The sequence below is a fragment of the Lottia gigantea genome (assembly GCF_000327385.1).
Source record: "Lottia gigantea unplaced genomic scaffold LOTGIsca_1, whole genome shotgun sequence".
Lineage (NCBI taxonomy): Eukaryota > Metazoa > Mollusca > Gastropoda > Lottiidae > Lottia > Lottia gigantea.
Window position 1 is genome coordinate 6,475,518 of NW_008706746.1, and position 13,375 is coordinate 6,488,892.

At 33.0% G+C, this 13,375-nt stretch overlaps 3 protein-coding genes across 3 annotated transcripts; all 3 read left to right on the forward strand.

Annotated features, from left to right (window-relative positions):
- Window positions 1-281: 281 nt before the first annotated feature.
- Window positions 282-6,373, forward strand: LOTGIDRAFT_228065 (hypothetical protein). The gene is made up of 8 exons (XM_009045806.1): window positions 282-318; window positions 929-1,096; window positions 1,387-1,647; window positions 1,994-2,218; window positions 2,419-2,559; window positions 3,343-3,540; window positions 3,692-3,922; window positions 4,206-6,373. The coding sequence occupies exons 2-8, from the start codon at window positions 962-964 to the stop codon at window positions 4,863-4,865; spliced, it is 1,851 nt and encodes a 616-aa protein (XP_009044054.1). The 5' UTR covers window positions 282-318; window positions 929-961; the 3' UTR covers window positions 4,866-6,373.
- Window positions 6,374-8,513: 2,140 nt separating this feature from the next.
- On the forward strand, window positions 8,514-9,519 carry LOTGIDRAFT_152365 (hypothetical protein; the record flags this gene model as incomplete). Its single annotated transcript, XM_009045807.1, has 2 exons — window positions 8,514-8,559; window positions 9,017-9,519. 2 exons carry the CDS (start codon window positions 8,514-8,516, stop codon window positions 9,517-9,519), a joined length of 549 nt encoding a protein of 182 aa, XP_009044055.1.
- A 2,124-nt stretch (window positions 9,520-11,643) lies between these two features.
- On the forward strand, window positions 11,644-13,225 carry LOTGIDRAFT_152366 (hypothetical protein; the record flags this gene model as incomplete). Its single annotated transcript, XM_009045808.1, has 2 exons — window positions 11,644-12,109; window positions 13,176-13,225. The coding sequence occupies 2 exons, from the start codon at window positions 11,644-11,646 to the stop codon at window positions 13,223-13,225; spliced, it is 516 nt and encodes a 171-aa protein (XP_009044056.1).
- Between the last annotated feature and the right edge of the window lie 150 nt (window positions 13,226-13,375).

The window sequence follows — 13,375 nt, forward strand, 5'->3', positions numbered from 1 at the left end:
AAGCTGCCATAATTGCTTGGGAGAAAGTCTTGGTAAATTAGGTCAAAGCTGTCATTTTATTCCCTATGAAGCATAGAGAATATCCAGGAAAAATGAAACATAAGGGTTGTTAAGTTGCTACAAAACATCCCTTTCTGTGTTTCAAACAATTGTCGTAATTTATTAAGAGAATTCCAGAATATTCACTCCGAAACTACCCTGATTGACTGCGATCTAGTTGTCATCAAACATGGCGGCCCCAATGATCCGCCATCTTTTTTCTCACTTTTTTTTGACTACCCGTGGGGCATAATTTTTCTGAAACGAATTGATGTATATGTATGTGTTACCATTATAGAGAGCTGCGCTCTCATATAACCTGTAAAACAAAACAAAAAGTCATTAGCACTACAGCAGGAAATATTTTTAATTGCAATTGAATTGTGAAACAGTTGAGTAACAAAAGCACCTGTTAACAAATCTTGAACTTTGAGTACGGTACCTAGTTTGGACCATTTTTGATTTCAAGCTCGATAATTTTGATCACAAAAATCAACGTACGTCTCGCAAAACATCAATTATGATAATTGATTCCCCATCATGATAAATCTCTCAATTATTCAATCAATAAAAACAACATAAGTTTAGATGTTTATTAAGTTTAAAGATTAATTAAAAATTAAAAATTTTGTCAAAATGCTTTCTTTCAACTTCTAATAAAATTGATGCTTAACTGATCAAATCAATTCAGACCCGGTTACCCGTGAAATCCTACGCAAAATTGATAAACTGATAACCGTGTCAACACTAAGAACTATTATTATAAAGCACCTGGAAAGTGAAAGAATGCGAGAAATTGTTTGAATTTACTCTCAAACATTAACAACTATGGTGTGATTTTTAACATGTAGCAAATAAACACCTTAAACAATTTTTTTTTTCTGTTTAGCTCTAGCCAATTTATTGCTGCAAGTTTAGCACAATGAAATTTACAGTAGTTGTTTTAATTCTTCTGGTATCACCTGTTTTTACTGAAGAAAAGAATGATGATGATGATATTGATCCTTTTGATATGCTAAATTTTGATCATGCGTCAATGTCTATGGAAAACAAAAAAGTGAGATGATTAAATTTCTTTTCTCCCATAGTTTGAAGCAAAACTTTCAGGTTTAAAGTATCCTAGGCCTAGATATCTCTGCAATCATACGGCCCAAATATTTCTTGTAAGGTTATTCAACCAAGAAAAAGTTTGACTTTATTATCAAAATGATTATTAGAAATATCACTCGGCTTAGTCTTTGAAAAAAAAAACTGTATTGTACTTCCTTATTCCTCACAATTTTTTTTTTCACATTTACCATTATTGTATAAATATTTAAAAGAAGATATTTCCTTTTAATTTTCAAGGTGAAAAAGGATAATCTTTTAGATAAGAAAAAGGTGAAAGAGTCGGCCATTAACAAAAAAGAGAAAAGAGAGAAAGAAATTCCTTTACCAGAGAAAACAGAAATTAAGATTGAAATACCAATGGAATCTTTATCTAAAGAAAAACCATCTTCGGAAAATCAACCTGTGTTTGATCTCAGAAAATGTCCTATTAAGAAATCACCAGCTTCGCCACTATTTCGTCAGTTTGTTAAAACCTTTTTAAATCACATATCAAAAAAGGTAAATTATTTCAAGCAATATAAGCTATAACCTCAAAAGCTACTTTTAATACGACAGCATGAAATGGGGAGCGTATATTGGCATCGCCCATTTTTGTCGGTCCGTTCATTGGTCAGTCTGTCTACACTTGCTCGTAAACACTTGATTTAAAAGTTTAAACTTACTGTGAAATTTTAGATTTAAATGGGTTTTTTTTTTTTAAGTAACAGTATAAATTATTTTTTATGGTTCTTATTCAGTTAATTATTTGCTTTCAAACATATTTTTTATATGACATTTCAATGCTTTTGATGTGAGATTATATTCTTTATTTATAGAAATATTGAAACCTTTATATATATTTTAGGTACTTTACAGTGGTGAATATGATATGAGGTTACAGTTAACTGTTGAAGATATTGAAATATTGAAGAGATATGGTGAAAGTGAAACTGAAGTTGATATCTACACAGCTCACACTATTCTGACTGGCATGATGTATAACTTTCGAGAAGTTTCAACGGGGGACAAATCAGGCCATCGATTGTGGATTGAAGAACAACTTGGATTTTCTCTAGAAAAACTTGTCCAAGTGGGTAGCTGTCAGTTGCATACTGACAAAAACATAGATTTTTTATTTGGTCACAATCTTGTAGCATGTCATGAACATTGATTTTCCATGAATATGGTAAAAAGAAATATTAGTATGACAGAAAAATCATACAGCATCTTGCTTTTTTTAAGTGTAATATTTTGGTAAATTAATACTAACTTTCAACGTTCTATTTTCAGATCATGATAGTGGTTGTTTTAATGGCTGGAATTTGTGCTTTATTTATCTACCTTAAGTTTAGTGTCAAACAACTCTTTATAATTGTCTTTGTCTTTCTATTCTTCACAAGTTGGCTACTTACATGGTACACATTGTGTAAGGTAATTATTTATTCTACTTCATAGCTAAAATAATATCTTCAAATTAATTCAGATGAAATTGCAGTCAAATCAGGAACTGCAGTGTGCTTAGACTGTCACTTGTTTACCCCAATATCAACATCAGGTGGAGGTCTTTATTTTGCCAGTCACCTTCATAAAAATCACATGTAGATTCCTCAACGAGATTATCGAAAACGACCGACGAAAGATTTTCGAATGCCTGCAACCGGTTGGTGAAACTCTTGACAAATATCATCAGATATGTGTATTTTTTTCATCTTTTCTATGATATCTTGTAAGAATAATAGTTTTTTTTTCAACCTATTTCATCAGATATGTGTATTTTTTTCATCTTTTCTATGATATCTTGTAAGAATAATAGTTTTTTTTCAACCTATATCATCAGATATAGGGTACCATGTAATTTTCCAGACACACGAATGGTCTTGGTCGGCCATTTTTGTCAAGAGTTTCACCAACCGGTTGCAGGCACTCGAAAATCTTTAGTCGGTCGTTTTCGATAATCTCGTGCAGACCATGCAGTTGAAAGGAAAATGAATCTGATTGGATGATGACGCCCTGTCTTTCAGAAGATTTTACTCAAAATTCTGCGCCCAAAACTGTTCGTGTACCAGCAACCTGAGATGAACAATGTAAATCTTGATACTAGATACCATGTTGCTATGCTCCATATCAATATATTACTGTAAATACATATGAAAAATGAACAAGAAGGGTGGCTTATACCCTTCGTATAATTTAAATGTATTTTTTGTTGTATAGAAAGAGATGTCAAAACAACATTATATCATCAGTAAAGAAATGCCTGAATATTGTAAAAGTCGTGAAAATCAAGATGCTGGTTTTCTTTCTGTTACATTTTCCTGGTTTGCCTCACCTTTTCGATATGAAAAAGATGAATGTTTGGAATATTTTGAACATTTGGTCATTAATCCATACATTAAAGTGTCACCAGTTGAAGTAAGGTTCATTTTGTCATGTAAATATTTTGATGCCCACATTTATATTATTGGACCAATGTTGGTGTGTAATATTTTATTAAATCAGTTTATTAAACAAAATTGATTAAAACATAGTTCATCAACAATATCTTTATTTCTGAATTTTTTAGGCTCTGGCTGTGACACTGACAAGATTTACTGTAGCACCATTATCCCATATTGCTGAGGAGTTAAGTAAAGCCTTACGGATGTTTTTAAAGGATTTGCCAGTGCATATTGCACCTATAGCTATGATTGGTTTATCTGTATTTGGATTTCTGTTTCTATTCATGTGTTTTGGTTATAGAGTATCTTCATTCCTGTTTACTATTGGACCTGGGGAACAGAACATAGATGGACAGGTTTGATTTTCTTTTTCTTGAAAATTTTATTTACAAGTGATTCAATTATGTCCTTTTGCATTCTTATATCGTATCTTAGAAAATTTAACAAAAAATCGCTATTGTAATCCCAAAATAAAAAGTAAATGTGGACATTTGGAATAAGTGAAATGTGGATATAAATGATGTTACTTTAGTATATGCAAGCTTACATTTCCAAAAACTTTTTACTTTGGGCAATCATATGATTATTGATTTGCTTAACTTAGTGGTTTGCTAATTTTGACTGTAATTTTGTCTTCAGCTTCAGGCATTGAAGGAAGAAATTGAGAAAGGAAGAGAGGAAACCAAAGCATTGATTTTAAATCAGCAGAAAATACCCAAAGACTTGCAAAAGTATTTAAATAAGACATCACAAGATCCTGTAATCGGTCATGTTCCTGAACAATTAACATTGCCAAACCATGGAGATGCCTCTTCTAACACCTGTTCTGGAGCAAAATCTACATTTTCAAAGTTAGAGGTTATACCCAGTATAGACTGTAATTCAGAGACTGGTGTTGCCAATTCTATAACTGAGAAGGATCCAAGTAAAACAGACCCTCTTAATAAAAATAAAGTATCTGCTATGGCTTCCTCAAATGAAAATGGAGTAGTATCAAATGTGAATGAGAATAGAGTAGTTGCTGCTGGGAATGAGAGCAGAAAAGGGCCTGATAAGAATGAAAATGTAAAAGGGCCTAATATGAATGAAAAAGTATCTGTTAGGACTGAGACAGGAGTTATATCTTCTAGAAATGTGAATGGAGAAGGGTCTGCTAAGAATGAGAATATAGAAGAACCTGGTTTTATTGAGATTGGAGCCGTGTCTGATAAGAATGAGAGTGGAAAGCCTCGTCCTGTGCAGTGTACTGATAATCAAGTGAATGGGGGAATAGAAGAGATAAATCTGAAGAAATCTTGAGTATCTGTGTTAAAAAAAAACAAACAATGATTCTGAAAGATAATCTTGTTAATAATGGACAACTGAAAGCCACACTTCCACAGTCCCTCCATTCTTACAATATTGACATGGAATTATATTGTTGGCATGGAAAGATAATATGTATATAATATTATGTCTGTGATAAATTGATGATAAAGGGACATAGTCATTGAAATATACTGTTACCAGCTGATAAAGCTCAATTAAGCTATTGGCAGCAAATCTTGTCAAGTCATTGATCATAATTTACATTTTAACATGTACATTTTTATTTGAAAAAAGTGATGCTGAGTTTTATCAGTTGGTAAAGCAAATTTTTAGATGCTTTTTTCCTTTCAACTTCTTATATTGCAAATTGCAAAATAATAGTGCTCTAAGTGATATATTACATGTATGTGGTATCATATAACAAACTATTTTCATATAATTTATATTATTATCTTAAAGATATATTTATCACAATCATTTAAATGTAAATTATTGAAGTATAAAAGTTTGTCTACTTATCATAACTTTAAATGTTTTGTAAGTATTTAGTTTTCAACCTTAACTGTTCGGTTAAAAAATGAACTTAAGTGTGATTTGCCATACCAGGAATACTACATAAGGTACTTTGACAATTGTATATCATTAATGACTCTTAACTGCTAACTATTCACCTATAGGCTTTTGCTATTTCAGCTCAGACACCACCAACCACAATTTTACAGGGAAAGGTTTACCATTCTTGGGCGTTGATTTCAGTCTCGAATATATACAAATAGTTTGCAGAAGTACTGGAAATGGCGCTAGCACTTGTTATTTCCACATATTATGTCTTTTGTCTAACGCAAGGATTTGAATGTTCAAATTTGACAGTAAGCTGTGATTGGTCAAACAGATGGCAAACCTGTCCCTTTAAGGGGTGCCTTCGAGAAGCTGAAAGCATGCAGCGCTAGTTGCTTAAATTTTTAGCTCAAGGTATTATTTATTCCGACTTAAGCAAAAGGTATGAAAAAGATGGGTTCCCTTAATTTCATTTATGAAAATAATAATACTTATATGAATGGAATGTAGAGGTGTTCTAATGACTTGAAAAATACCAGTTTGTCTCACATGTCTATAATCAATTCATAATTAGCTAAATTAGAAGAGAATTAACAGCAGAATTCCAATGAGTGACCGATCAAGAAAGGTCAAAAGGTCTTTTTTGTTTATCCAGACTATACGGATATTAATGATTGGTTAACTCTTAACTATATGCAATAAGAACATAATGATAAAATTATGATTAAGAATACATGATAATTTATTAAAAAAACCAATTAATCAAATAGTTTGCTTAATTTGATACTGAAAAATAAGGAAACCTATCTTTAAGAAACAACTTTATTGTAAGCATTGTCATAGATATGTGAATCATTGGCAGATTGTTACAGTATGTAACACTTAGCATTATGTGGATTGTCTATTATCAATAGAAATGAAATAAAATGAATGGAGTTTTACGTCCTACTTTTCTGCACCATGTGGGCTAGTGAAGACGGGCAACGCCATGCAGGGTGCAATGAGGGAAATTTTGCCAGGACAGCAGCATAAGCCTGCTCTTTTTCGATTTCCAACTGTCGAGGTATCTTTAACGAGCACACGCGGCCTCGGTTTATTTCCCATCCGAACGACTAGACGCTTTTTATTATAATAGAAGATAAAAGGATTGACAATTTTATATAGCAGATTGACATCCAACCATACAATTGAAATAATCTGTATTCTCTGTAAAAACACTGTAATCAGGATGTTGTTGGCGTGGATAATCTGTTATACTTTCAGGATTCTTCGAGTGAAAACCTAATGAGATAGTCCTTTGCAGCATGCTCTACTGGTCAGTATTCCTGAGAATGTAAAAGGGTAGTATGCAAGTTGAAATAAGTCATTAAAATCCTTTCGCCTTGACTGAATTTCAGCATAAAAGTTTTCAATATATGCAACGGCGCACAACCACAGAAAACGGATTTTTGCCGGTTAGATATTTGATAGAAGAATGCCCAGCTACTTCAATAGGGATACCCAAAACTAAAATATCCATACCAATTACGTATAAACATGTAGTGAAGAGAATCATAAAAGATAAGATCCTCGACTCTAACTCTTCCCTTTTCGTCGTACACATCTTTCTGTAATGCTCGGCTTTGTGGGTGTTACTTGTAGCTGCTTCACATGAACTGGATGAAGTGGGATAAAGACTGTCATTAGACGATTGTTTGACGGTGACTGTGTCGTGGTGCTGATCTGTGTCTGTAGGTGTGGTTAGGTTCACTATCACCGGTACTGGTACAGGAACAACACTGGTACTATATTGTTCTATATAATTATTACTCTTTGCTTCAATCAGGAAAACATCTCTGCTTTTTGACATTTTGTGGATGAAAAACAACAGAGGGTTTGAAATTAAAGCCAGGAGCAAGAGTTTGATGGTCACAATAAACATTGTCAGAAGATTCACAGTAACCCAATCGCAAGTTAGTAGGCTACAGAATGTTACTACTAAGTAACGTTCCAAACATAGACGTTATAGGGCAAATCTTGTGACGTATAAATACGGAAAAGCTGTGCGCAATCATAGCTGCTGCACAAGCTGGAATTTTTAGATCCAAAAGAATCTTATCCCACTTGTTGGAGATCTTCAACTTATGAAATGAAAATATTTACATTTAGTACATCATTTTATTCATTTATTCATTTTGCCGTCACCTCTTTCCGTCCGTCCGTCCACAATTGCTCGTAAACACTCTACAAGGCACAATTCCTGACTGACTTCGACGAAACTTGGTATGGTTGTAATCACCCAAGGATGAACCCTATTGAAAATCAGACGAATCGAAAATCGTAAACACTCTAGAAGGTGTAAATCATGACGGATTTTGATGAAACTTGGTATGAGTGTTCGTTATCGCCCAAGGATAAACCATATCGAAGATCAGAAAAATTGAAAAATATCTAGTATGAGTTATTGCCCTTGTTCTTGAAAACACTCAGGAGGGCACAATTCTTGACGCATTTTGACGAAACTTGGCGTGAGTGTTTGTAATCACCCAAGGATAAACCAAATCTTAAATCAGAAAATTGAAAAATATTTAGTATAAGTTATTGCCCTTGTTCTTAAATACGCGTTCAAGTTTTAGCCTGTAAACACTCTAGAAGGTCCAATTCCTGACAGATTTTGATAAAACTTGGTAATATTATTCAGTATCGCCTCAAAAAGCTCAAAAGAAGTCTAGCCTATGTTTGAAGGTTGAATATTTCATACTGGTAATTGTTAATGTACTACCAAATATTTTTATTTAAAATCAAAGCGTAGCCTATGTGGGCTTATATTACCTTGCCTGGCAAGCTATCTTGAAATTTACTTGGATTAGATTAGAACTTAGAAAGCCAAAACATACAAAATTGAACAGTTTTCTGAATCTCCGGTTGTGACGTGACCACCACCCTCCTTCTCCATCCCACTCTACCTTATTTCACGAAAATTCGGAAATTCAGTAGTTCTCTGTGCTATTCCATACTGCAATGTTGTTGAATTATAATGTATTCGGAGACAACATTCAACATGCATGACACTATATTAATATTAAAGTAGCCTCGACAGATATGATAAATAAAAAATATCACAAATTGGGTGTTTCTGAAGAAGGCAGTAAGCCGAAACGTCAAATAACAGGACAATAATATAGTTTTAATAAATAAAAAATCCACATTTTCAATGAAAAGAGGCCCAAAGTGTTACACATCATAATAACGTCAAATTGTCATCACTGATTGTTCTGAAATTCAACAGAAACAGCCGAATTTCCATTTTCTCTGACAGTTTTTACAGAATTATCAAATATTCCCAATTCGATAATTTTCCAACATTATTCTGTGAATAAAGGTGAGTTTTTAACATAGGCCCTATCTTTATTGTGTTCCTGTTATTTTAGCAATTTCGCCTACGCTTTTGGCAAATTGTAACACTTTGAAATTGAAGACTGGTGTCATATTTTCTTGATGTCTTGGAAATTAACTCATTTTCAAATTTACTAAATCTATTTCTAGATGAAGTATATTTTATAAAACATTTCACTGAAATCTTTGTTTCTGTGATTTTTTTTCAGTGACCATGATAACGGTAAACTACAGGATTCCAGCTGCATCAGATGTTCCTGAATTAGGAATTTTTAGAAAGAGTCCAGCAGAAATTATGAGAGATTTCGCAAAAGAAAATCTACAAGTGAAAGAGTTCCTTTATGGATCTCAAAGGTTACTGCATTCTGCTGACACAGCCAAGTCTGAAAATATTCCAAGCGCATCTCCAAGACTTGATGATGACCAACTGACAAAGAAACTACGTTCACAGAATCAATATTTAGATTTATCAAAGTATTTGATACCACAGGCAACTGGTTTGGGTTTCTCTAAATACCTCATCAACAGATCTGAAGTTCAAGATGATGCTATTCAAGTTTCGGTTGTTCATTCAATCACCACAGAAGAAAAGAGAAACATAAATGGTTACTATATTTTGAAATATTTACAACCAAGTTTCCATCTGATATGGCTGATGGAGAAGATCGTTCTTCAAGCCATTAGCTTTTCTTTCTTGAGTAGATGTCCATAATCTCTGAGCTCCTCTGAAGGTAACCTACAACTGTCGTGGTGTCGCTAGCAAAAGTGGAACGACGGGGCGGGGTTCCCCACAATATATCGAGAACAACTGATGTCATTCTGCGATTGGGTTTGTCATCTCAACAATCCAATAGGAGAATCAAAAATCAAAATATTTTTTTCAAGAATTTTGAATCTAACCTTGTACTTTGCAATGAGTAATTTATATCAGAAAATATTTTATCATTTTAGAAAAGAAACCATCAAAATTACAAAGATTGAGACGAAGACTGATAACTTTTGACCATTTATATTTGAGATGAAAAATGATATTGTTATACAATCTATAGCCTATTGTACATTCTTATTTTGGATAAAACTCTATTTTTAATTATCATTGTCATTTCTTAAACAACCTTACGAAGTTGGGGCCTGTAGATGACACTTTGTTGTCTTTGGAACTTGAGACACTGTTACACGAATTCCGTTTGTACAATGATACGCACTTCGGCGTTCCAATGATTAAAGTCTTCGTCTACGGAATGCGAAGGGTGTGGTGTACCATGTCCAAATGTTCAAAACTTTAGTAAACATCGGGATGTGTGTGCTACCCACACCCAAAAAGCTGCAATAACATGTGTATGTAAGTGTAACTCAAGCTCAAACTCAAACCGCAACGTTGCGCCTATAGGGGTGTTGGAGTTGTAAGCAGAAAATTGGATTTGCTAAGGATTTGGAAAGGATTTTCATCGGTCCAGTTTGTTTGTTATTGGGTTAGCTTTTGAGTTTGCGTGCATGTGTAATCGCAGCAATGCTAGTTCACGAAGACTTAAATCATTGGCCCGGTTTACTTTAAATCTTTATGATCGATTTCATTGTCTACGTGTATAGTTAAAGATTCCTCGATAGTTGGATATCAAAAGAAGAGTAGGTTAAGCTATTCAGACAAAATTTCCCTCATTGTACACTGCATGGCGTAACCCGTCTTCATCCTTCAAATTAAGTGCAGAGAAGTAGGACGTTGCCTTCCATATCATTTCTTAGGTTTCAATTTCCTTTCAATTTCGATTCCATTGTCTACCTGTAGAGCCAGGTAATTTTACCTTTAATCAATCAATAACACGGTCTGGTTTAAACAGTTATATTACATTGAAATACTGGATAACCTAGTACAGGGCCGTTGTAGATTGACGTCAAGTACCTTGGAGATTTTTACCGTTACACGCTAGGTGTTTTTATCCAGGTGAGATAAATACAACAGAAATGTCAGTAGCATTTGTGGCTGGATAATCAAGATTGTTAATGGAGTCCAGGAGAATATCGCAAAAAATATAAAACAATGTTTATAAATCAAGGTATGTATTAAAAACAATATTACTCTCTAGATTACATTGCGTCCCGGAGAAATCTTTATGCTATATTGGATAAGGGCACGGCTATTAAGGTATATCAACCTACTGGTAGACAGGCAAATGAGTGATAGACAATGGTCTACAGACAATACAGGTAGGATAATTAATCAAGGTGATTGAAAAATACTTATCGTGTTTTTCAAATTCATTTTTGGTGAAATATTAAGATAATATCAAGTGATTAATTTCTGATAATGTTTTTGTAGCATAATTTCATTCTATGAGAGCAAAGGTAGAATAAGTCACTACAGTCTTATCAGCAAGTGCCTGTTAGATACATTGTAAGACTACAGGAATTCACTTGTTGAATTCTGTTTTTTTTTTTAAATGTTATGTAGAGAAAATAGGCAGAAATATTTTACTCATTGATATCTGATATTATGATATAGAACATGTGATTTAATATGTCATTGTGACTATTATATAATTGCTAGAGATTAGGTTAATGAATGATTGTTTCATGTCCCAAATCTTCTATTAATTCAAGCATGCATGAATTTGTATGTTTTATGGGGAACATCTAGATAAGGTTCGGGAAAATTTAATTGTATTTCTGAAACACTTATATACCAACATTAGCAAAATTATATAATTTTTTTAAAATGACAATTTTTAAACTTAAATTCACCTTTTTTCAGAAACTTGTCTATGGAACATAATAATAAAAACAGTAAAGATAAATGGTGAAACACAACCAAAGTAAATAATGTTCAGCAAATAACATCATGAAATTTCATCATGTTTGTGGTGAAGCTGTGAGGATATCAGATGATTACAAATCAGCATCCAGATCTGATCATAGTTTTAGTCATGGAATAGTTTTCTGTGATGCACCAATAAAACTTAACCAACATGTTAGTTTGGAATTGAAGTGTACCTCATTATGGAGTGGTGCTCTACGTATTGGTGTTACATCGCAAAATCCGAACACCTTACACTCCAGTGACCTGCCTAAATATGCTTTCCCAGATTTGGCCCAGAAGGAAGGTTATTGGGTTCGACCAGTTAATGAAAATGAAACATTTACAGGAATGAAGATTATCATATATATTAATGCCATTGGTCAATTACATTTATTTATGAATAACCAACATCGTGGGGTGTATATATCTAATCTACCAACCAATCAGAATCTCTGGTTACTATTTGATTTGTATGGAACAACTAAAGCCATAACATTGGTTCCTTCAGGTAAAGTACCGGTATTATTTTACTTCAAAGGACAAAGTTGTCTTTATATTACATTTGATGCTCAATTTGAAATCTCTCTAGTACTTTAATTGCAAGTTAAGGCAATGCTTCAATGTATGGGTAAATTAATAAGTTCGGAGATAATATCTTGTCTATAGTCGATATATCTGTGACTTCTTACTGTTGATATTATTTAGAGACCAATGTTTTGATTGGGTTTGGTGAAACAGACTATTACACTTTTTCATTGAACTGTCTTTAAATACTTACACTGCCTGAAATTAAAATAGTGCAAAAATGGTTATAAAACTATATTATGAAATACTTCTTCAATATGATTGATATGCTTCCTCCTATCAGTTTTTTGGGGAGTTTTCTTTAGTTTCGTATGTATTTACTGATTTTATGTACTGGAACTTGTGATTCATATTCCTGTTAGTTCTAATAAGTGGATTCAAATTCAAATGTCATAAATTGATAAAGCCTCGAGCTGTGCGAACTCGTGATTAAATTCCACAGAAACATGAAATGTAAGTGACGTTATACAACTCTCTTAAGTAATCCGTTCACACTTAAAACAAATGTGAAAATTGACAGATCCTGTATGATAAAGGTTATCAAGAGTTTCAGATCATGCAATTGAAAGGAAAATGAATCTGATTGGATGATGTTTAGTCTCATCTTGTAGTGAGTATTGTCTACTGAAGAAAACAATTGTCTACGAGAAAAAAAACCTTTAACAAATCTTTAACTTTTTTGATGTTCAAAATCCTTTGGAAACACGTTAATCTTATCATGGAAGCACAGGCACATGGGAGATTTTACTCGAAAAACCATTCATGTCTCCGCAGCATAACAAAACAACTACATGTTTATGAAAGAAAAAGAATGATATTCATTGAGGCTGTATCTCTTTCAATTTTCACTCTATTGTTATAAAAATCCTATGGCTGTTCCTTTTGTGTTATATCATTTATGGCTCAGACAATAGTGATTTAGATTGTTGTTTGCTACAAATTTGGATATCAGATTTCTTATATTGAAGGTTGAATTTCTAATGTTTCAGTCAATGCATTTAACTCAGAAGTGGTTTCAACCACCAACCAATCCCAGTAAGGGATGTTGAATTGGGAGTTAACATAGGACCAGTATTCAAATAATCAAGTTCTCAAAGCATCCCTGATTTTTTTTGTAATATATCTCATTGTAATTATATAACCTTATCTAATGTAATAAAGAGGAAAAACAAATATGATGTATATGTTA